The 24,767-nt window shown below is 37.4% G+C and overlaps 1 protein-coding gene across 1 annotated transcript in view; it reads left to right on the top strand.

The window, feature by feature from the left end:
- Nucleotides 1–316: 316 nt before the first annotated feature.
- PYROXD1 (pyridine nucleotide-disulphide oxidoreductase domain 1) overlaps nt 317–24,767 on the top strand; it is a 37,943-nt gene continuing 13,492 nt past the window's right edge. Inside the window, exons 1-7 of the mRNA XM_036759100.1 lie at nt 317–469; nt 5,502–5,582; nt 6,745–6,864; nt 10,649–10,777; nt 14,923–14,996; nt 22,449–22,609; nt 23,427–23,527. Coding sequence (XP_036614995.1) covers nt 389–469; nt 5,502–5,582; nt 6,745–6,864; nt 10,649–10,777; nt 14,923–14,996; nt 22,449–22,609; nt 23,427–23,527 — 747 coding nt within the window. The 5' untranslated portion in view covers nt 317–388. The remainder of the gene's footprint in view (nt 470–5,501; nt 5,583–6,744; nt 6,865–10,648; nt 10,778–14,922; nt 14,997–22,448; nt 22,610–23,426; nt 23,528–24,767) is intronic.

Below are 24,767 nucleotides of genomic sequence, written 5' to 3'. Positions count from 1 at the left end.
ATAAAAGACTTTCAAGAATTCCTGAGGAAGATAGTTGAGCTTAAGTAGAAACTCTGAAATGCAACGACAGGAATCAAGAAATCAAAAACAAAAACCCTCAAAAAGTAAATCTATTTGGGCATCTAGAACAGACCACCAGCCTGCCACCTTCCCAAGGTCGGAGCTCTCACATAACCAGTCGGTCCTCCCCCTCCCCCCACCCCCACCCGTGGTCTCGCCGAAAGCAAATAGAAGCGAGTAAGTTTGAGCACTCTTGCGCTCCGTAGGAAGAGCTTCTTCCGCCTCGGCGCCGGAAACGTGCCGGCCGGCTGCAAATGCTTCCCCTGGAGCGGCAACTACCAACGGTCTCTCTTTGAGAAACTCCCGAGCTAGGCTGGGGAGAGCGGACATGGCGGCCGCGGGCCCTTCTCTGGCGGCGAGGTTCGTGGTGGTCGGCGGGGGCATCGCGGGCGTCACCTGTGCGGAGCAGGTGAGAGAGCAGAGCAGGACGAGCCCCGGCCCTGAGCAGAGCACGGAGGCCCCCCGCCCCCGCCTTTACGAGCCCCTGTGGTTAACCCCCTCACCCCCCTCAAAGGTTGCCGCCTCCCCTCAGCTCTTGGTTCGCCCCAAAGCACCATCTTTATACGAAGACTGGTCGTGTTCGCTTCTTTCCCGGAAGTGGAAGACTGTACTTTATTTATGTAAATCTCCACCCCCTTGTGCTCTAACCACAGTCCTCTGCACACACTCTGACACTTCAGTAACGTTGTATCGTTGATGGTTACCTAACTCGCTGCCGGTAATTTCCTACCCCAACGGTTGTGTAGAATAGAGGGAAAGACCGGCTCCTTCTTCAGCTTTGGGGCCGAGGGCAGCCCTTTAGTGGGGTTTCGACTCCCCAGTTGTTTGGGAAGCTTTTCCAGTAACAGAAACGTGGGGAGAGGAGACTTGTGGCTTCTCTCGTTAGGCAGGAACCTGAAGTCTGTAGGGAAGAGAATAGTCTTGTCGTCCTTTGGACAAACAGCAGCATCCCCGTAGTTGCTTTGTCTGACTTAATTAAGCAAGTTGAATTTTGGGTGTGGATGGGTGCTAAATCTTTTTCGACCTTACGTTCATCCTATTGTGATACCTAAGACATGCCGTCAAAAATTGTCTCTTACTGATTGTGACTATATGGAAGTCACTTCGCCTCTCCAGCACAGTTCCCCCATCCACTTTCTGTGATGTGAACACTAACGTATTAATCGAATGGATGATTGAAGATAACCTGATAGACCGAGAGTTGAAACAAGTTTGTGTATTTAAAAAAAAAAATTCTTGTGGGAGTTACACATGCAGTTGGGCACTTAATGGTTACACTTTGATGATGGTGGTGATGGGTGGTGATGGTGATGATGGATAGGATACCTTTTTGTTTTTATAAATAAATCCGTAGTTGACATTTCTGTAGGGCTTTAAGATTGGTACAGTGCTTCATTTGATCCTCAGGTCAACTCTATGAGATAGATACTACAGGTAGTATTAGGCAGCTACTATACCACAGGTAGTATAGACAACTAGCTGAGTTGCCTATGGTCACACAGCAAGTGAACATCATAAGTGGGATTTAAGCTCAGGCCTTCCTTGATTCCGAGTCTGGCACTTCTCACTATACCATGCTTCCTTGTTTGGGTGTGTGTTATGTAGTTCATTAATGGCAAGATTTATTAAACTAATCCTTTAAATTTCCAGAGGATACTGTGGGAATATTGTCGGTTTCCCAGTGCTCTTTCGTTTACTTTTCATTTACTTCCGTTTACACTTCAGCCAAATTTATTCCAAATTATTTATTCTACATTATGTGAATATAACCAAGCTTTCCTGCCTCTGAATCTTTCTTTTATCACATTATTCCTTGCTCTTGCCATAGCAACAACACCATCTCTACCTTTTAAATTCAACCCATCCTTTGAGATTTAATTGAAATCATAAATCTTCCATAAAATCTTCTCTGATCAGCCCAGAGGGAAATGATTTCTTCTTTCTCACAATTCACACATTTTTTTTTGTATTGCAATATAGCTGCTTCTGTATTATTAACAAAAATATTTATTTGGTATCAACTGTTTACAAGCTACAGTACCAGGGAATATGGATATAAACCTGAAAAATGACATAGGCCCTGTCCTAAAGTAGTTTTTAATTTAATAATGGGTAGGCCACATGTATACAAATAAGTGAGGTATAATGTAAATGAAGAAAGGTAGCTTGGTGTATTGGATAGACAGCCAGCCTCTAGGCCCTGAAGACTTGGATTTAAGTCCTTCAGTACTTTTTTTCTGTATGACCCTGGGCATATCATTTAACTTCACAATTGCTCTAGGCAACTCTCTGCAAATCTCTTATTAGATTACAAACTACATGAAAGATGCCATCCTGCTTTGGGAAGAATTTTCTCACACAGGAGTTCCATATACTAAAGAAACCATATATCCAGTCATTATCCCTGTAACAGATCCAGTCTGTGTGCCCTAAGAAAATGTGAAGAAGGAGGTATCACTTTTAGCTGAGGTGCTTAGGGTAGGCTTTATGTTGTTTCAGTTGTATCCAACTCTCCATTTCCCCATTTGGGGTTTCCCTTGACAAAGGGCAAACAGGGTTAAGTGACTTGCCCAGGGTCACACAGCTAGTAAGCATTTGAGGTCAGATTTGAACTTGGGAAGAAGAGTTTTCCTAAATCCAGGCACTGGGTTCTGTCTGCTGTGTTTCATGGAGTAGGTGGTATATGCACTTCTTTTCCTTTTAAGAATGGAAGGAAGAAAAGATTTCCACAGTCAGAGATGAGCATTCCAGACATGAAAGAATATAGGACAAGTTCAAGGAACAAGAAATAATTTGAGTTCATGAAGGGAAGTAATGTGAAATAAGACTGGAAAGGTAAGTTAGAACCAAATTATGAAGGACCTTGAATGTTAACCTGAAAAGTTTCTATTTTGTGCTAAAGGTAGTAGGTAACCACTGAAGGTTTTTGAGTAAGGGAATAACCATCCCTCTACCTTAACAGTTTATTTTACCAGATGATGAGGATTGGAGAGGAACAAGACTAGAGGTGGTAGGTCATTTAGGAAGTTGTACAAGAGTCTTGCTCAAAAAATGACTAAGATCTGAACTAGGTGTAGGCACAGTCTATGTGGAAGGGGGAGTATGATTGCAAGAGATAAAGTAATTTATATACAAGTGTTATAGTTGTCCTGCCTCTGATTCATATTGGCTGTGTAACTGTTTTGTGGTTTTTTTGGCAGGGCAATTGGGGTTAAGTGACTTGCCTAAGGTCACACAGCTAGTACATGTGTCAAGTGTCTGAGGCTGAATTTGAACTCAGGTCCTCCTGACTCCAGGGCCAGTGCTCTACTCACTGTGCCAACTAGCTGCCCCTGTGTAACTTTTACCATGTTTATTAAGTACCTTTTATGTGCCAGGCACTGTGCTGAGTTCAGGACACAAAAAAAGTAAAAGACAGTCCCTGTTCTCAAGGAAATCACAGTCTAGTGAGAAAGGGTCATTTAACCTTTCTTTGCTCTTGGCAGCTCTCCAAGAGTATAAGTTGTAGATCTAGTGTTAACCTGCATTGGTAGAGGGAAATTTCCTCATTTGAGTATTCTCTATACCAGTGAAATGGCAGTCTACACCCCCTGAACTAGATCCTTGTCCTAACTACTGTATTTGGTAATGCTACCACTCTGTGCCCATGTAAAATGGACAAATTACAAAATGTCATGTGAATGAGATTGCCAACTATATATACAACATATAGAGAAAAGAAGGCCAAAAACAGAATATTGGGGCATAACTACATTAAGTGGTTGGGAGATGCCAGTGAAGGAGACTGAAAAGCAAAAAGTAAAGAGGCAAAACCGGAACAGTGTTATGTCCCAGAAGCCAGGAGGAATAAGAAGTACATGGTAATCAGTGTTAGATGATGTTAAAGGAGACAAGAACTGAGAAAAGATAACTGGTTTTGATAGGCAATGTTTGACTATTGAACTGGCTTGGTAACTGTTCCCCTCAAACTGTATTCCTTCTTCCAAATTTATCTTTGCCAGAATGTTCCCCTGGCCCTGGAACACACTTCACCTGCACCTCATAGAATCTGTAGCTACCTTCAAAGTACAGCTCAGGTGCCTTTACCTACATGATGCTTATTCTTATTCCCTCCCCTAACTCCACCAAAGTTATTAGCATTTTATTTCCTGAAATTACTTCTCTTTTGCCTGTCTTTTTTCCCCTCCCCCAGTAGAATGTAAGTTCCTGGACTGCCAGGGACGCTTCATTTTGTCTTTAATTACCAGTGCCTAGCAGAATGCTTAATGATTTTTTTTGTTGAGTTAAATTGAATTCAGTTTCTCCTTCCTTTCATGTTGTTTATGTCTAAAATGTATTGTTGAATGTGGAGGGGAGTGTGTGGGTCAAAAGACCACTGACTCAAGTAAAAATAAACAGAAGCTTTATTTGATGAAGTCTCTCACTACCTGGGCGGAGATAGCAGTGAAGAGAGGTGAGGTGGAGAAGACAAGCAGGGAGATATATACCCTTGTACAAACAATTCTAAGAAATCCCACCCCAGAGGCTGGACCCCCGTTCCCATTTGTGGCCTCACAATCTAACCAGGAATAAGTTTTTACCCAATACAGGCACAGAAACTACAGAATTACCTTATAGGGAAATTTTAATGCTAAGATGGTAGTTTGTAAGTAGGCTAGGGGAGGGGGAGAGGAGAATATCATCTGGTTTCCCCGAAATCGTATGATTTACAGGAAAACGAAACTTAGGCCTGGTGAGGTTCACATCCTAACTAAATTTGTATTATCTCTTTGAATATCGCCTTGCCTGAGTTATTCATAGGGAAGCTTTCACTATCTTGTATTCTGTTCACAGCTGAAGTGACATCTATAAATCTAAAGAAGGAGGGGGAGAAAGATATTCCTAAAGGCTAAATAATCAGTTTCCCACAGACTCAAATTTATCCCATTTCCCTTTTCTCTAAATATTGATTCTCAAACATTTTAGATATAAATACATATATGTACATATTCCCTGCAAAGCCTTCACACTTTATTCTCTCACTACCTCACACAGGAGTAAATTTTTAGTTTACTAGGTAAAATAGATCTACCCATATTTGAGGCAGCTGATGATCCAATGAATAGAGTGCTGGGCCTGAAATCAGGAATTCTTGAATTCATACCTGGCCTCAAACACTTACTAGCTTTGTGACCCTGAACAAGTCACTTAACCTCTGTTTGCCTCAGTTGTCTTATCTGTAAAATGGGGATAATAACAGCACCTGCCTCACAGAATTGTTGTGTGGTGGACCAAATGAGATAATATTTGTAAAAAGTGCTTAGCATCATACCTAGCACATAGTAGGCACTTAATAAATGTTTATTCCCTTCCCTTGCCTAAATTTTATTGCTTATACTTCCATTCCACAGATATCAATACCTATGCTAATTTCGATTTTTTTTCTCCTCTTTCATTGCAAGTTGGCTACTCATTTTCCATCAGAAGAAGTTCTTTTGGTAACAGCTTCTCCAGTTATTAAAGCAGTCACAAATTTTAAGCAGGTGAGTACTTGTTATGGCTTTTCTTAGTGTTACTCAAAAGAAAATGCTAGAACTTAACAGCTAAGACAATTTTGATGGTACTAATTTTTGCAAATTTTCTTTTCACGTTAACTTCATATGCTGAGCTTGCTGCTTAGAATTTAAAATATTTGCATACCCCAGACAATCAAAATAATGACTAGTTATTTTAACTTCTTTTTTTCAACTTCTTTTTTTCTCTTCTTAAGCTATGTACATTAATGCTTTTTTCAGGAAAATTCCTTAGCTCATTTGAATGAAGGATGCATAAATGCAGATGTGAATATATGAATTATCCTAAGTTTTTGCAGTTAAGGGAAGAAAAATTTTATCAAACCAACTTTATCCTTTCACACATTTTTTCATCACTTTAAGGAAGCATATAAGACCATTTTTAGTGTAACAATGAAAATTGATTATAAATCCAATCATAGTATTATAGTTTTTTCTGTAGAAGACAGATAATCAATACACAGTTCCCAGTGGCCACTTAAGGGTGTATATTGTATTGCTTTTACTTAACTGCATAAGAGCCACATATGAATGTCCTGGATCTCTAAAAGCACTGTAGCAGTTAACAATTCTATATTTATCACCTTTTACTGTCATTGTATATGCTTTGTAGTTACTTTTCTGTGTGCATATTGTGTCTTGTCCTTCTCATTTCTTTCAGTAAAATTTCATTTCTTTAAGGAAAGGAACTATTTCATTTTTGTCTATGCATCCTCAGCATCTTGCATCTACCTTTCATCTTCTCTCTGTGGTGGAGGAGGCACAGGGCGTATCCTGGCCAGACTTGATTATCCAAATAATAAGGGTAGTCTATAACAATGTAATTGTACTAAGGCAACTGCTAAAAACCTTGGCCATCATCGTGTGAATCAACCTTAGGCTCAAGTGCCACTTCTCTCCTCAGATTTTTCTAGAGTACTTTTTTTCCTTTCTCTCTGTTTAACCCCCATCACTCTACATTGCATTCAGTTACATGTTTCCCCAGGTTAGTTTCTTAGATGAGAGGGACTGGGTCATTTTTCATCCTTTGTGTCGTAGTCTTCTAATCACTGCCATATACAAGAGTAGTTACTTAATAAATGCTTGAATTGAAAATCATTTGTCAAACATTCATTTAATTATTATCATACAGGTTTCTAAAATATTGGAAGAATTTGATGTTGAAGAACAACCAAGCACTATTTTAGAAAAACACTTCCCCAACATTAAGGTTTTAAAGTCCGGAGTAAAGCAGCTCAAGACGACAGAGCATGTAAGATAATTTTTCGTAAGGCTTTTAATGTAGAAAGTTTTGTTTTCATTCTACCTTTTATATTTCTACTTTTCAGTCCTTTTGATCTTCCTATTTTTCTCAGTGGGGGAAAAAGCTTAAAGTATATGAATGTAATGAAACATAAATGTATAAGAAGAAATCACAAATAGGAATTCAGAGAAAAATGGGAAGATTTTTGTGAACTGATGCCCAATGAAATAAGCAGAACCAAGAGTAAAACATATATATAGTCACTACAATTGTGTAAATGAAATATTGTTAAAATTCTGAGCAACCAAAAAACAATGAAAGTCTTGGGGAACAGATAATGAAATTTACCTCTTCCTCATAGCTTAGAACTCAGTGACTAATAGGAGACGATATTGTGTAGTTGTAAGATGTAATTGAATTGAGTCTTTGCTTAATTACTTTGCTTTGTCAAAAGGAAAGGATGGTTTGATCTGGAGATACAGTGGAAAATGACTGTGCTGTAAAGGAAAAAAAACATTAAAAATTTGGGCTAACTAAAAACAATAAAATATATAACAGAAGACTTTTTTAAGAAATCTCTTGACTTTTAATCTAAAGTGAGACATAAAACAGGGAAACCTATACTTTCCAAATCTGTTTGCCATCTTCAAGGAGGATATTCAATAGGAATACCAATGGAATAGGGATTCCCTATGGTTTGTGAAGTTTTTCAGATATTCCTCCTTGGATATGCCAGTGTTCAGTCTTAAGCCCTAAATTGCAGTCTCCTAAATGAGATCTGAGTTTACTCAATAGGTCAGTCTAAATATCCCTAGAAGAAAAACTAAGAGAAATAAGATTGCCATTGCCTAAACTATGATATACAGGTGAAAGGATGTGGATCTTGGTCAGACACTGCAAGGTAGAGAATGAACTGGGGCCAGGACTGAACAGGATGAACAAAATAGTCTGAATTGCTTTGGGAAATTGTACAGTGCTTTTAATGACCCATAGCTCTTCTCCATAACAAGGCTAGGCTTTTTATGAGCAGTATTTTTCTCATGATTCTATATAGTTACAAAATCATGGAATACCAGTCTCCAAAGAATTAAAAGTTGAGAGTTACTGAAAAGGTGATAGAAAAGTAGACATGAGGTGATTCTGACATATTCTTAACAAAGAATCATGCCAGAGAAGTGGCATAAAGGATGTCAGAAGGACATGACCAGAAAAGAAAGCAGCTTTGTCATGAAGAGAGAGTGAAGGACAGGCAGCCCATATGTGGCATTGATATCCACACAGTTTCAGCAAATCTAGAAGAAGGTCCCTAACACATTGTGTGCTCCTGCATCTTTCCCCTTCTTTTCCATCTCTCTTAAAGGAAATGTCATTTTTCCTTACATACTTGGACCCCTCTGTTGTTCCTTAGGTTCTGTCTAACAGATCGTAAACCTCTAAGCCCTCATCACCTTTCATCTAGACTATTGTTGCAGTGTCTTCTTTGGTCTCCCTGCATGATATCTACTCTATCTGATTTATCTTCCACCCAGGTAACAAATTGGTAGTCCTAGGGTTCAGGTTTTACTGTGTTACCTTTCTGCTCAGTAGCTCTCCATTGCCATTAGGTTAAAATATAGACTCTGTTTGGCTTCTAAAGTCCTTCAAAATCTGACCAGTCTGTCTTTCTGCTCTGATTACACATGAGTTTCTCACTCACTGTTAAGCCAAACTAACCTGCTTGCAGCTCTCCATACATCACAGTTAATTTCCCATTTCTATGCCTTTGCATAAACTGTCCCCCATGCTTGGAGTACTCCTCCTCATCTCCATCTCTTGCAACCCCTAGCTCCCTTTAAGACTCGGCTCAAGTGCCACCTCCTTCAAGAGGCCTCTTCTGGTTCCTCTGGTTGCCAATTGCCAAACTTCCCCTAATAATCATGGTACATTTTTTGTATCTGTATGATACTTATTTCTTTGTGAATATGTTGTATACTCATAGTAGATTGTAAGCTTCTTGATGACAGGAAATGTTTCACTTTTGTATTTGTAACCCTGGATCCTAACACATAATAGTTGCATATTAAGTGCTTATTGATTGATGGATGAGTTGCAGGCTCAGTATGGGAGTCAGTACCATGAAGAGATGACAGTTCCTTCGAGGTCATCAGTCTTATACAATTGGCATGACTTGGTCCTTTAGGTGTGATTTTTTTTTAAAATTAACACTAATTTATGAGGTCTTTGGGGAAACCAAAGGATGGAGAGGGGTCAAACATTCTTTTAAGCTAAGATAATTAGGTTAAAAAAAAGATAGGATAATATAGCTCATTGAATACAACCGTGCTATGAGGGAAAAAATAAACTTTAGCTTAAAATATAGAAGTTGGTGGTTGGAGAGGGTTGCTATTATTAAAAATAGTGCCGTTAAAATTGGTATTGCCTTTCTAGTGGTGACAGATATTAGATTGCTATGTAATATACATGTCAATGAATGTTTATATTTAAGGATAACTCCCAAAATACAATAATTAAGACTGGTATCTATTGTCTTTTTTAAAATTGAAATTATAAATAAAACTATATTTTTAAAATTGTGGGGATTGTTATGTACTGTAGCATTTAAATGACTCAGAATAATTACCATTTGAAAGTATCGGATTCATGTCTACATGTTCTTATCCTTTTTCAACATTCTTTAATGAATTAGAAAATGTCTTTTTCTTTTGTGGGTATTCATATTCTAATACCAGTAGTTTAACAGAAACTAATGAAAAGGTTCTTCCAGCACTTAAATGTGAATCATCATTTTATAAACTCTCTTGTGGTCTCAAACTTTTATTTTTCATCATATAAAATACCCAGATTATCTGACCTTAATATTTTGTGTTTAAGAAACAAACAAAACTTTGCATTTATGTTGCATTTGAGATCGTTGGTTTCATGGCATTATTAAACAAATATGTTTTTATTGGATCAGAAATAATGTCATAAATTTAAAGATACATTTGTTTGTTATTATTTGAGTCCCACTTCTGACACATACTGGCTTTGTGACCCTGCTCAATTCATGTAACCTCTCAGTGCTCTAGGCTTCTTTCTGTTACTATTCAAGTTGCAGAGTTGGTGCTGACCTGAGTTAGTGAAAGGAATTTCCTTTCCAGGAGTTTCCTATACCAATAAAATCACAGAGCCAGTCTTTATGCTAATTTTTTTATATTTTATTATTCTTTCTCAGACTTATTTAGTAACCTATAAATTATTCTATTTGTCCATTTCATTTCTCCCATAAATTTTATTTTGATACTACCAATGACATAATAAAGCAGAATACTCCCGGATTCACTTTTGGGAGTCTCAGTCCATGTTACTGAAAATAACATAATAAAATAGTACCTTTACAACAGTACCTGTTGATACTGTAGCTAAAACATGACTGAATTGCAGAGGTTTTTTCTTTTGTTTATAATGTGTCCTTTTGTCACTGTAAGTATGGCAAGTTATCCCAAAATCTCATGGTTTTCTTAAAATATTTTAATATCACCTTGTTTATAAGTTAATAAAAAAATATGAAAAGCTAAAGGAAAAAAAATTATAAATAATGCGAAAACATTTACATGTACTATCTGTGCTATAGAAAAGTATCAAGTGCCAGTTAGAAGGAAAATTTATATTTTTTGGCTATTCTAAAATTGAATTTCTCCTTTAAGGTTTTTTTTTTTTTTTGGCACTATTTGAATCCAAATCTCCCTCCCTCCCCCACCACCAAATTCTTTTATCTCAAAATAATCTTTTTCTTTATTTTATAATCTTACAGTGCATTTTAACAGAAGATGGCAATCAGTATAAATATGAAAAACTGTGTCTGTGTGCTGGAGCTAAACCAAAGTTAATATCTGAAGGAAATCCATATGTATTAGGAATCCGTGATACAGACAGCGCTCAGGTAATGTTTTAAGATTGTAGTATGTCACAGAACAATTTGGTTAAACATCATAGAAAGGAATAGGAAGCATGGTCATTTTCAAAATGCTTCTTTAGTGAATATTTCACTCAGTGTTAATAAAATTCATGTAAACTTTCCCATAAAATATTTTAGATGCAATTAAATTAGGTACATTTTTTCTTACACCATCAAAGCTATATATTTTCATAATCAACAAATATTTACTAAACACTTCAGTGCAAAAGAGACCAATAGTAGACAGCAGAGAAGCTTCACTAATATTTTAAAACTTAGGGGCAGCTAGGTGGCGCAGTGAGTAGAGCACCAGCCCTGGAGTCAGGAGGACCCGAGTTTAAATCCAGACACTTGACACATGTACTAGCTGTGTGACCTTGGGCACGTCACTCAACCCCAATTGCCCTGCCAAAAAGCAAAAATAAATTATATACACATATACACACACACACACACACACACACACACACACACATACACACAATATTATACTATATATTAACACTTTCTTCAAGAAGAAAAATCTGAGGGGATTCTGGACATATATTAATTATAATATATACATATATATTAACACTTTCTTAAAGAAGAAAATCTGAGGGGGTTCTGGACATAGAGAATACCAAAGAATGTCACAAAAAATGAAATTAACTGAATAGGAAATGACTTGTTTTTCAGTGGGAATCATATCTAAATAAATTATCTGTGTACATATGGACCATCAGCTTGTTAAAGGGAAGATCAGAATCAAAATTGAATGAGAAAAAACTGTAAAAATGAGAAAACATGGCATGCATTTCAGACAGCTTCAGCCTGACCCATTAAAACAAGCTATTTCCCTTTCCCCGTAGAAAATGAATAAAGGAACAAATGATAACATTAACTATCTCCATTTATTATGTAGATTTAAAAATGTAAAGTAGTTGCTACAATGAGGAAGCCAAGTATAGTTTATAAGTCAATTTCAGTCAGCAAATATTTAATCTCCTTGTCACATGCAAAAACATGGCACCAAAAGGCAACACTGGTTGAGGATAGAAACTCATTTGCAAAAGCTTTTAGAGGTAGATGGTAGAAGATTATGAATAGAATTGAATCATTAAAACAGAAGAAGTGGAAGGTAAAATGATTTAAAAAGAAAATTTGTCCTAAGAATCAGTCAAGCATCTTAAAAGCATTTTAATATGAAGCTAGAAGGACAGCAAACATGAAAATTAGAAAAGATCTGTCAGTATTTGTACCAGAAACTCTTTTTGCTGTTGGTAATAGAGATACCACATCTGAACTCTTAATGTGCTTTTGGTGACAATTGAGATACCACATTTGAACTCTTAATATCATTGTGCCCAATGTGCTGAATCTGACTGATTAGAAATGGCACTAAAGAAAACAGACAAAAGAAACAGCTAGACCAGACCAAGTATTCATAGAGGTTGTCTATATTGGAGAGAACACAATTTTCAGACTATTGAGGGATTCTCGAGTTAGACAAAAATGGGTAGATATTGAACAACTGGAAAAAATTACAAACATTACTTCTGATAAAAAGGAAATTAAGAAAATACCAATAACTGCTAGCCTATAAACTATAAAATCTTTATCTTTTATGGTATAAGAAGGGAACAGTCATGCTTTCACACACAGTATTAAGTTGACCACGTCTTTCGTCAAACAGTTGACTCAAACATCAAAGCAGAGGATACAAGAGCCTCTTGCAAATCATTTTGTCAACTATAAAAACTTACTGGATGCACGGAAAAAATACTACCTTCCAGTACAGTGTATCTTATGTGTAAGATTATAAAAGAGTCTATGATATGCAACAGCATAATATTTTTATTTTCTTACTAATTTCAGGTGAGGAATAAGATATACTAAAGCTGTATGATATAGTCGAAAAAGTATCGGGCTTGAGGTTCCTGGATTACAGTCCTGTAGTTCTGCTACCTGTTCCCTTTGTGACTTTGGGCAATTTGGTTAATCTCTCAGGGACCCAGTTACTTTATCTGTAATATGAGGCAGTTAGACTAAATAACCTTCAATTCCCCTTCCAACCCCAAATCTCTGATTCTGTGATATATGCTCAACAAAGATGTTTGTTACTATCAAGGAGAACATATAGTACAGATTACCAATGAAAAAAGGATTCCTAAGAGATAAAAAAGTCTTCTTGTTGTTGCTATTTGCAAATGGCATTATCCTAAGTGCCTCAAACCTTGACACATTTATCATTGCAAAGCCAAAATCCTGTGGAAATAAATAGGAAGCAGCATAAAAGGTATTTTGAAAAAGCTACATGAATAGAAAATTATTAAGGCCAGTAATGCAGTGAGAATGAAAGATAGTCACTAACATGTTGAATGGACTCCCTATGAAGGATTTAGAAGAGGACACAGATAAGAATTCTTTACCTTACCTTTATTAATGAAAAATACTCACATATCTATGATGTCATCAATTTGAATGTTCTCTTCAGCTGCAGATCCTAATTTATTGATGCCTGCCCATCCTATGTCAGTCTTCTCTTGGTCCTTCCATTAATTTGCTGCAGACTATGCAGTTTGTTAGAGGCTTTCCTCAGTTTCTCCTGACATTATGAGAATAGCACATAGGTCACTATCTTTATTAAAAAAATTTAATCTTTAATACACTTTTTTCCCTGAGACTTCTATAATCTAAATTCAGATTTTTTGACTTTTCCTGTGAAATTTATTGGTTTTTTTTAATTTTGTTAATATTTTGTGCTTTAATTTTGTGATTATACTTTTATCAAGGGTGGCAGGCATGAAGCAAACATCTCTAAGAGATTTTGAACTCATTATTTTAGGGGAAAATAATACAGAAATTCAGTTCTTCAAGACTATTGATTTCAGTATGGATAAGAACTGTATTTCATTAAATTTTCCTCCTCAGAAAATAAATCCTAAAATATGATCATTTTCTAACATCAGCTATTCCTACTGAAATTATATGATTCATTTAATGTGTTTCTGTTGACCTTCAAAATTCTTAAAATATCTAAGGAGTCATCCCATTTCTTTAGGCAGAGTTGAAATGGCAGAGTTAAAGTGATCTGGAGCTAACCTAAATGAGACATCATTTTGAGCCCTGTAATCATCTCTCAGACTAACCCTGAATTCCCCAAAGTACTGAATGAAACACAAACTAAATTCAGCTTCAGTTTTGCAGTCTTAGTGTCATAAAGTAGATAACAATTTTAATGGACTTTCTGGAGTTGTTATAGCCATTGTTTACGTTTTAGGGCACTCAACAGTAATGTTAATTTGTTTTGTTCCTTTTAGAATGGACATGAGGAGTGTAGGGGCTTTAGTTCTAATTCTGAAGCTAGGGAAGTGCCCTGTCTGTCCTGTCGGGACCACAAAATGTCAACTAAAAAAAAATTAGTTGGAACCACTAGTTCATTCTAAACCATAGTGATCTCTCCTAGTATATGACAAGTCCATCTTTCCTAAAATATTTAACTACTAAGTGACTCACCAGGATAAGAAAGAATACTGACTAGTATGAAAAAGTGAGGGGTCAGGGTTATATTAGTGAACTAAGTCCAGCACTAATGTAGTGAGCCCCCTGCCTTTATTGGAAAAACTGAGCAGATTAAATGTTTAATCAATCAGTATTGAGATAGGGCCCATGAGTGGCCACAGCACTTCTAGATTCAGAGAAAGGGGGAGAGTCTTAAAAAGAAATCTCTAAAAAAAAAAGTATAAAAAATGTGGACTAATTAGGAATGCCATAAAGAAGAAGAAACTGTACAGTGATTATAGTGGTAGGTACTATAAATGTGATAGAAGAGATCAAGGAATATCATAAGATAACAATAACTAACATTTATGTCATGCTTTAAGATTTACAAAGTGCTTTTCATAAATTATCTTGTTTGAGCTTCCCAACAATCCTGTGAGAACTTGTGAGAACAGCTTGAAGAAAGAACTAAAGGAGAAGATAAACACATGGTTTGAGGGCTTCACAAAATGAAGAGGTGGGATAGTACTGAGTCTCCTCTACAAATTAAACAAAACATTTGCCTATAAAATTATTATAGCATTCTATTGTTTCAAATATTGCCCAGTACTGCTATAAGACTTCTGATTGTTCTTTCTTCAATACAGGAATTTCAGAAACAACTCACTAAAGCCAAAAGAATAACAATCGTTGGGAATGGAGGCATTGCGCTTGAGTTAGTGTATGTATACTTTGTGCTTCTTTTTTTTTAATTTTATCATTTTTATTTAATATTTTAGTTTTCGTTTGATTTCCACAAGATTTTGAGAGACAAATTTTCTCTCCATTTCTACCCTCCACCCCATTCCAAGATGGCATATATTCTGATTGCCTCGTTCCCCAGTCAGCCCTCCCTTCTTTCAACCCACTCCCCCCCATCCTTTTTCCCCTTACTTTCTTGTAGGGCAGGATAGTTTTCTATGCCCCATCCCCTGTATATCTTATTTCTCACATGTATGCAAAAAAACCAACTTTTTTTTAAGCATCTGCTTTTAAAACTTTGAGTTCCAAATTCTCTCCCTTCCCACCCACCCTCCCTAGGAAGGCAAGCAATTCAACATAAATCACACATGTATCATTATGTAAAACACTTTCACAATGCTCATATTGTGAAAGGCTAACTATATTTCCTTCCATCCTGTCCTGTCCTGCTTTATTCAGTTTTCTCCCTTGACCCTGTCACTTTTCAAAAGTGTTTGCTTTTGGTTACCTCATCCCCCTATATCTTCCCTCCCTTCTGTCATTCCCCCCCTTTTTTTTAATCCCCTTCCCTTTACTTTCCTGTGGAGTAAGATACCCAATTGAGTGTGTATGTTATTCCCTCCTCGAGTTGAATCCCATGAGAGTAAGATTCCTCATTCCCCCTCACCTGCCCCTTCCTCCCTAATAACAGAACTGCTTTTTCTTGCCACTTTTATGTGAGATAAATTACCCCATTCTATCTCTCCCTTTCTCCTTCTCTCAATATATTCCTCTCTCATCCTTTAAATTTATTTCATTTTTTTAGCTATCATTGGTTCATATTCAACTCATCCTGTGCCCTCTGTCTATATTCACTTCAACTCCCCTAATACTGAGAAAGGTCTCATGACTTACACACATTATCTTTCCATGTAGGAATGTAAACATAACAGCTCAACTTTAGTAAGACCCTTATGAATTCTCTTTCTTGTTTACCTTTTCATGCTTCTCTTGATTCTTGTATATGAAAGTCAAATTTTCTATTCAGCTCTGGTCTTTTCATTGAGAAAGCTTGAAAGTCCTCTATTTTATTGAAAGTCCATATTTTGCCTTTGAGCATTATACTCAGTTTTGCTGGGTAGGTGATTCTTGGTTTTAATCCTAGCTCCATTGACCTGCGGAATATTATATTCCAAGCCCTTCGATCCCTTAATGTAGAAGCTGCGAGATCTTGTGTTATTCTTATTATGTTTCCACAACATTCAAATTGTTTCTTTCTGGCTGCTTGCAGTATTTTCTCCTTGACCTGGAAACTCTGAAATTTTGCAACAATATTCCTAGGAGTTTCCTTTTTGGGATCTTTTTCAAGAGGCGATAGGTAGAGTCTTTCAATTTCCATTTTGCCCTCTGGCTCTAGAATATCAGGGCAGTTTTCCTTGGTGGTTTCTTGAAAGATGATGTGTAGGCTCTTTTTTTGATTATGGCTTTCAGGTAGTCCAGTAATTTTTAAATTATATCTGTTCTCCAGGTCAGTGGTTTTTCCAGTGAGATATTTGACATTGTCTTCCATTTTTTCATTCCTTGGGTTCTGTTTTCTAATATCTTGATTTCTCATCAAGTCACCAGCTTCCACTTGCTCCAATCTAATTTTTAAGGTGGTATTTTCTTCAGTGGTCTTTTGGACCTCCTTTTCCATTTGGCTAATTCTGCCTTTCAAGGCATTCTTCCCCTCATTGGCTTTTTGGAGTTCTTTTGACATTTGGGTTAGTCTGTTCTTTAAGATGTTATTTTCTTTAGTATTTTTTTGGGTCTCCTTTAGCAAGTCATTGACTTGTTTTTCACAGGGTTTTTTGGGGGAGGGGGCAGAGCAATTGGGGTTAAGTGACTTGCCCAAGGCCACACAACTAATACATGTGTCAGGTGCCTCAGGCAGTGTTTGAACTCAGGTCCTCCTGACTTCAGGACCAGTGTTCTACTCACTGCGCCACCTAGCTGCCCATTTCATGGTTTTCTTGTATCACTCTCATTTCTCTTCCCAATTTTTCCTCTACTTCTCTTACTTGCTTTTCCAAATCCTTTTTGAGCTCTTCCATGGCCTGAGACCAATTCATATTTTTTTTTGGAGGCTTTTGATGTAGGCTCTTTGACTTTGTTGACGACTTCTGGCTGTATATTTAGATCTTCTTTGTCACCAAAAAAGGAATCTAGAGTTTGACTTTGAGTCTGAGTTCGTTTTCACTGCCTGTTCATGTTCCCAGGCAACTACTTGACCCTTGAGCTTTTTGTCAGGATATGACTGCTTGTAGAGTAGAGAGTACTTTGTCCCAAGCTTTAGGGTCCAAGCACTGCTGTTTTCAGAGCTACTTTTACTCCACCGTCACCCCAGGCTCTGTCACCGCAGTGCTCCTCCTCCCCCAAGAACTGCCAACCAGGACTGCAATACAGATCCAAGCAGGGCACAGCAAGAGAATCTGCCTTTGTGCCCACAAAGCACTCCTTGCACTCCCCTCTGATCCACTACTAGAATCTTCCCACCATGTGAGCCAGGTACTTGGGAAGCAGCTGATGCTGTAGCTCTGGAAGCAGCCTCAGGAGTTTCCTGCTGCTGCCACTGCCACTGCTGCACCACCTCTGCCACCCTCAGGGCTGGTGATCGGACTACTCTGAATTCTATTCTGCAGTTTCCCCCTAATGTGCTCTTTGGTGTTTCTGGGGTGACAAGTCTGGTAACTGCCACAGCTCACTGTTTCATGGCCCCAAGGCCTGTTCTGGCTGGCTGATTCCAGGTCTGGTCTGTCCTGGCGCGGCACACGCCAGGCTGCCCTCCACTCTCAGCATCATGCAATAGACCCTTCCCGGTGACCATCCAGGTTCTCCTGGGCTGGAGACCTGTTTCCCTCTGCTATTTCGTGGGTTTTGCAGCTCTAGAATTTGTTCAGAGCCATTTTTTACAGGTGTTTGGAGGGATTTGGGGGAGAGCTTAAGCAAGTCCCTGCTTTCCAACTGCCATCTTGGCTCACTGCTTTGTGCTACTTAATAAATAGCTCTGGCATTTCAGGTGATTTTTAGTAAACTAGAAGATAAAAAAGCTGTTAGCTGGATAAAAATATTTGAAATCTTTTTTATTAAAATTCAAAGATAGTACTTAACTTGCTCTTTCCAGATACTGTAAGAATTAGAAAAGAAGATCAATAATATTAGTGTTTTAATACAATTCTTTCAGAAGTGTAATATCTTCAGCAGCAAGGCCCTTCAAGTTTGATTAACATGGATTATTTTCAACTCAACAGTTGTATATAGGATTCAAAAAATATGATCATTGCTTAATATCCTGCATTGGTTAATAAACACATTGATTCACTTTATCCTTGTGCTTTGTTCTTGCAATGCAAGTTGGTATCTGAGAGTAAGGAGGAGTGTTATAATACTTGCTTTAGATTTTTGTGCTAAGTTAACTAGATTATAACCAAAGGTACAAAAATATAAGAAGTTTACTATTTTTCCCCCCCAGCAAGGAATAGCCTCTCTAAAGGTAAGAGATATGCAAGATATAGTGTCTTCAACGCGTGAAGCCCTACATTGTTACTGTTAGTCAATCTTGTTCCACATTATTGCCCTGCTCCGCAGAAAAACAGATAATGGTTAAATCTTGTTGAAGGTTAAGAAAAGGTGAAAAGTTTCCTAAATGTTCAGTAGTCTGACTTATCATTTATTAAGTAGTTGATTATATGTAGTGCTATTCTAAGACACTTCTAGTAAAATAGTGCAGTGGGAAGTTTGCTGGGTTTAGAGTCATAGGATGTGGTTTCAAGTCCTGCCACTTACTACCTGTGTGACCTTGGGCAAATTATTTAACTTCTCTAGGCCTTGGTTTTCTCTAGTGTAAAATGAAGGAGTTGGACTAATTAGTTTCCAAGGTTCTCCCTATCTAAATCTGTGATCCCATAAGCTTATATAAACCCTTTGTCCACTGGGAACATACAGTCTAGGATTCTTGTGTCTTTATTTGGGACATAGAATAAACTGAGACATGAAAAATTACATGGTGTGTATATGTAGCAAAACAGATCAATAGTACATGTGATTTAGGGGTAAGTGAGAAGGAAATATCTAGTTACATAGTTGGGTAGAGATCATGATGAGTTCTGTGTCCAGTTAGCTTTTCTTTGATCAGTTCAAGAAGGAGCACCTCTCAGTGATCAGGTTTTTTTTTTCTAATTTTCTGAGATTGAATATGCGTGTGTGTTTGTGTTTGTGTGTGTGTGTGTGTGTGTGTGTAATATATTTTTTTTCATATATATGTATTCTTTATGTACTTTAGGAATCTTCCCATTCTAGTGTGATTTAATTATAATTATATTTTTTCATAGTATTTTCCATTCATTTAACAACACTATTTTTTCCTTGTTCGCTTGGAAAAATTTCCTCCCCTCATTTGTTAATAGTCTATAATGTTTATAGCGTCTTCTTTACTTTTGTTTAGTGGTGGGAACACTACCCATAGTTGAAGCAAGAAAAAAAGAAGGAATACATCTTTAGGTTCCAAGGGTTAATAGTGTCCTCTTCAAAATGGCATACTATTTTTTTTAATAATTTCACAGGTATGTAGTTATTAACCCATTATCTCTATTTCTACCACTGTTTTGCTTTTTATTACTTTAGTATCATCTTAGAAACAAAAGCACTATTTTCCCATTACTGTTAGATTCCTCTCCTGTGAAGCTCACATATGTTTTTGTTGAGGGAGAAATGAACCCAGGGATGCAGAAAACCCAAACCAAAGGAGAAATGAACCCAGGGATGTAGAAATCCCAAACCAAAATTCCCAAGGCAAGGCCGCCTGGATTGAATTCTTGGACCCAAGCATTCTTTAAGTCAAAGAGGCAAAGATTAATTACAAAGCAGGCAAGAGTTCTTAGGGAACCTGCAACCATATAGGGCTTCGGGCTTCAGGGAAAGTTTAAGTATAAGATTTAGGGATGAAACCTGTCAACTAGGTGTGTTGGGGTAGAATTAGAGAGTGGTCAATGAGTGATTAGGGGTTGGTCAGTTCTTAAAGGAACATATACTTTTTGTATCTACTGTGCAGGTATCTCACTCAGAGTTCACTGGGAAATAGCCCACAGGGGGACTACCCGGGGGTGTGGTTTTGCCTGTGAAATGTCACTAAGTCCCCAGAAGTTCACGGCTGACTGGGAATATCCAGGTGGATTCCATCACATGTCTTGTTAGATAAGATTAATGTAAGGGAGTATACATTTGACTATGTCTAGGATACATGTTAGACTCAGTGTAGTCAATTATCAGCATCCTGAATCAATCTATAATTGGGCATAGCTGCTTACTGAGGAAGAAGCAGAGATAATTTTGGGGCACACTGCCCTTTAGCTAGAGAGAGGCTGCCTGGGAAAGAATATGTTTGAGAGCTAGATGTGTTCTGAAATTGGAATTCTGCCACAGGCACAGACACCCAGGCAGAGGCTAAGAGGAAATGTGATGTTAGAATTAGGGTCCAAGCACAAGCACCCCATCATTTTGATTAAGGACTAGTGAACCTAATTGAAAAATAATGCATCCTTTTCTTCCAAGCTTCTGGATCTTTTTCTATGGTAAGACTTTGGTGGGATTTGGGGGAATTTTGTTTGAAATAAGAGACCTAGTCAGTATCAGAACAAACAATAAAGAAATCGGCTTTCCCTTATGCCTCCCCATATAAAATTAGTTGTGATGAATGTTCCCTAATGTTATTCATTAACTGGTTTTATAAGCAGGACATTACAGTTTATTCCAAAGAAAAAGTGTTACAAATGGGAAGTGCTTCTTAGATGGTCAGAATTTGTACTATAAAAGCTCAAAATAAATCTTTCTGGAATTAGCCAGTGTAAGTACCTGAACTGGTCGGGATAACCCAAAGCATGAAGGGAGACAGGTGCTGAGACTAATGCTGCTACACCTTTGAGGAAGATCGGAAAGTGCTGAGAACCTTTTCTGTTTAATGTGAAGAACAGCACGACTTACATGGAAATGTGCCTAACCTATGTCGAACTGCTTACCTTCTCGATAGCAAGGGAAAGGGGAGAGAGAGAATTTGGAACTCAAAATTTGGGGAAAAAAGTGAAAATTGTTTTTAGATGCAGTTGGAGGGGAGGGATAAAATATTAAATCCATGACTGGAATGCAGAAAAATGAAAAAAAAAACTGAAGGAAGAAACATGGTGAAGAATTTTGGTTATGGGTTCATCTCCTACTTTGACTTGTCAAGAAAGTAAATTTCCCAGGGCCAGAAGCTTCTTAGGGACCAGTGGAGCCTTTGTAATTCCTACAGCTTGATAGGGTGTTGCAAGCATGTCTTTAGGAAGCCAAACAATCCCTCCCGGGGACCTCTACTATTTCTGACTTTGTTTTTAAAAAATGGCCATGTGATCTGTTATCTGAGTGATAGAGGATTTAGGATGGATATAATGTTACCACAGTATCCTTGCCAAAGGACATTAGTTGAGACCGTGTTAGATGAGGAAAGCTCGAATGTTCATTAGAGGAGTGATTATTACCAGATAACTTCTCCACTGCTTCACCATTTGAAGGATGTATATTCATGGGGGTTCATGCATTCTCGACCTCTCTGCATCCTTGGTAGATGATCTTTAGAGTTACTGCAGCTGAGTACTTCATCATCCTGTGCCCAACTTGGTGATGAACTTCTCTAAACTTAGACTAGTCCTAAAACTGCAATAACGTCTGTCACTGGGTCTGTGCTTTCAGCCTTCAGGGGTTGGTGTAAGATCTTTAAGAGCATTCGCTCCACTGGCATAGCCTTTAAGAATCCAGGCTTGCCTCCCTTCCTAGTGAGGCATCAGGATAGAACTTTAGTGGAGGTTACTAGAATAATCATTTATTTTACAGGATTAACCTATATATTAACCAGATTTTAAAAAATAAAACATTATCATCGTGGGCCCAACACAGGAATAAGGGTTGATGGATTTAGAGAGAAAGTAGAATTTAGCAATCTAGTTCAATCCCTTTTTCACATAGGGAAACTGAGATCAAGAGAGATAAAGCAACTTACCCAAAGTTACAGTAGGTAGTAAATAAAAGAACAAGGATTCAAATCCATGTCTTCTAACACTAGTGATTTTTTGTTTTACACCGGTAATGCCCCTGGGAAATAGATTTGTTACATAGAACCTTCTGTGTAGCAATATTCACTATAATGGAATTTTGCCAGTGTTATAAATTAGTCAGTTGTGGGTTCTTTTGGTCCATTGGATAAATTCTTTTTGTACATCTACAATAATCCTTTTATTCTAACAATATGTTGCACATTACACATTCTTTTTCCAACATGACTCAAGACGGTTATTTTGTGCAGTAGTCAGTTGTTTATAGATTTAAATATTCTTATTGGCAAATCATTTGTAACTATACTGATGAAGTTTAATATCTTCTTTAGGTATGAAATTGAAGGCTGTGAAGTGATTTGGGCTATTAAAGACAAAGCAATTGGGAATGCTTTCTTTGATGCTGGAGCAGCAGAATTCCTGACCTCAGAGCTCACTTCTAAAAAATCTGAAGCTAAAATTACATGTAAAAGAACCAAATACACAATAGAAGGTAAAATTTTTAAAGTTATTTCCCTTTCCTTTCTGTCTAGAACAACTTAGTTACTTTAAGTCAGAGACCATTTAGTAATGTTTAGAAGGTCTGAAAGTGGCAGTGACAAACAAGGAATATATCTTCTCCTCCTACCCCAGTATATTGGGGGCATTAGAGAAGGTATAACTAGCATTTAAAGCCACAAACTATATTTGCTTCCAAAGCAGATGCAGTTAGGAGCACAAATGCAGGGGTTGTCCTTGGAAAGAAAAAGATTCCCTTCATTTGAGCATGGAACAAAAGAGGAGAGGAAAGGTTAATGTTGAGGCGTTTAGAGGCATATGTGAGCAGAAGAGGAAGCTTATGTTTGGATGACCTCTTTTCTGCTTAAAGTAGGCTCTGGAGCCCTTCTTGAGAGAAGCAAGTGTGAGTACAGTGGTAGGGATGAAGTGATGCAGGAAATTTAAGAGAAGATAAAGTTTAGAACAGGTATTATGTGAAGCTTGATAAAGAGTTGATTAGGGAAGAATAAATGGATTGAGTCACAACTGTAATGTCTCAGTTGAGATTAGTTTACAGATTTGTAGCTGACAAAATCAGCGTGGTTGTGTGACTTCTTTAGGTGCATTCAGTAGCACACAAATATAAAATGAAAAAAGTGCATAGGTACATGCCATGAAAATGGAGGAAGTTGATGAACTGGGAGGCATTTACAACTTGAAATTAAGAAAGAAATTCAGTCTGTACTACCTAAACCTGAGCTTCAGAACACATCCAGGGGTTCTTTGGCTTGTATACAGTTTTTGCTTTTTGACCCTGACTTCTCTGTTTTCAGAAAATGAAAAGGAAGCAAGTGCCATAGCTAATGATGGTAATCTAGGCAGTGCCTTGGGACCTGATTGGCATGAAGGTTTAAATCTTAAAGGAACAAAAGAGGTATGTGTTTCTATACCTAATTAATTTCTATAAATGCAAATTTTATATATGTCCCTGAATTAACAAAAACATGAAATATTTTTTAGAGTAGTGCACAAGACAGTTACTGTATCATTTTCTAGTTATGCCATCTATGAAAGCATTTGATTTAGCCCTCCTGCCATAGGTAGCTGCATATCTAAATCAATAGTTATTAATTTTCTTTTGAAAGTAGTCCAGGGGAAGGAAGGTAGAAAAAAGAACAAAGTAAAAAGCTCGCAGCAGAGAACAAAAGAAAACTTAAAAGGAAGCTTTTAATCTTAAAAGATGGACAGCTCTCAACACAATGTGTGTAGTATTTATTACATAGGCTTTCTTGAAAAGGAAATTTATTACTGTATATTTTGAATCCTCTCTCATGAACTGCTGTGCACATGGCAGTGCTTTTTTTTTTTCCTTTTCTTATTTTGTATTAAAGTTTAAAATAAAAAATGTAGAAAACAAGTAGTCTAGGGTTATCCCAAACTCCATGGGTAGCCTATTCAAGTCTCTATTAATGCAGTCTTTATATCAAATTAAATTCCCTAGTGTATTATTTTTAAGCCCTTATAGAGATGAATAAAATATATTCAGTATTCTTAATATTATTTCATGAACTTAAAGATGACTAAAATGTTTAATAAATAATTGAATTAAACTGATTTAAAAAAACAACCACATTCATTAAGTGTCTGCTGGATTGTACAGCACTGTTCCACGAGCCAAAAGAGTTATAAAGTTTTGCTTCAACATAGTTCCTGGCTTCAGAAGGGTCACAGTGTAGTAAGGAGACAAAACACAAACACAGAGAGCTATAATGTGCTATATTACATGATAGCATGTTGTTTTGTAATTCTGTAATGTACTATGTATAGTCTGAGCAGGAGGATTCTTACTACAGCTGGTGATGAGGAAAGGCTTCATGGAGGAGGTCATATTTGAGTTGGGGTCTAAAGGAGGGGGGAGGTCTAGGGAGGGGGGACTTAAGCAGGTAAATAAGAAAGACATGCCAGATATATGTAAACATGGGGACCAAGGTCTGGCAGGAGAGGGACCATGAGACAGAGAAAGTCCAGTTTGAATGGAGTGTTGAGTTCATAGAGGTAAATAACAGGAGCTAAGGCAGGATAGACTAGGTTGTATGAGAAGGTAGAAATCTCAGAATATCAGACTGAGGAATTTGAACTTTTCTTGGCAGGCTATGGGGAGGCAACTCCTAAAG

The sequence above is a fragment of the Trichosurus vulpecula genome, chromosome 5 (assembly GCF_011100635.1).
Source record: "Trichosurus vulpecula isolate mTriVul1 chromosome 5, mTriVul1.pri, whole genome shotgun sequence".
Classification (NCBI taxonomy): domain Eukaryota; kingdom Metazoa; phylum Chordata; class Mammalia; order Diprotodontia; family Phalangeridae; genus Trichosurus; species Trichosurus vulpecula.
Note: the sequence above shows the minus strand (reverse complement) of the source record. Positions and strands in the feature narration are given on the sequence as shown.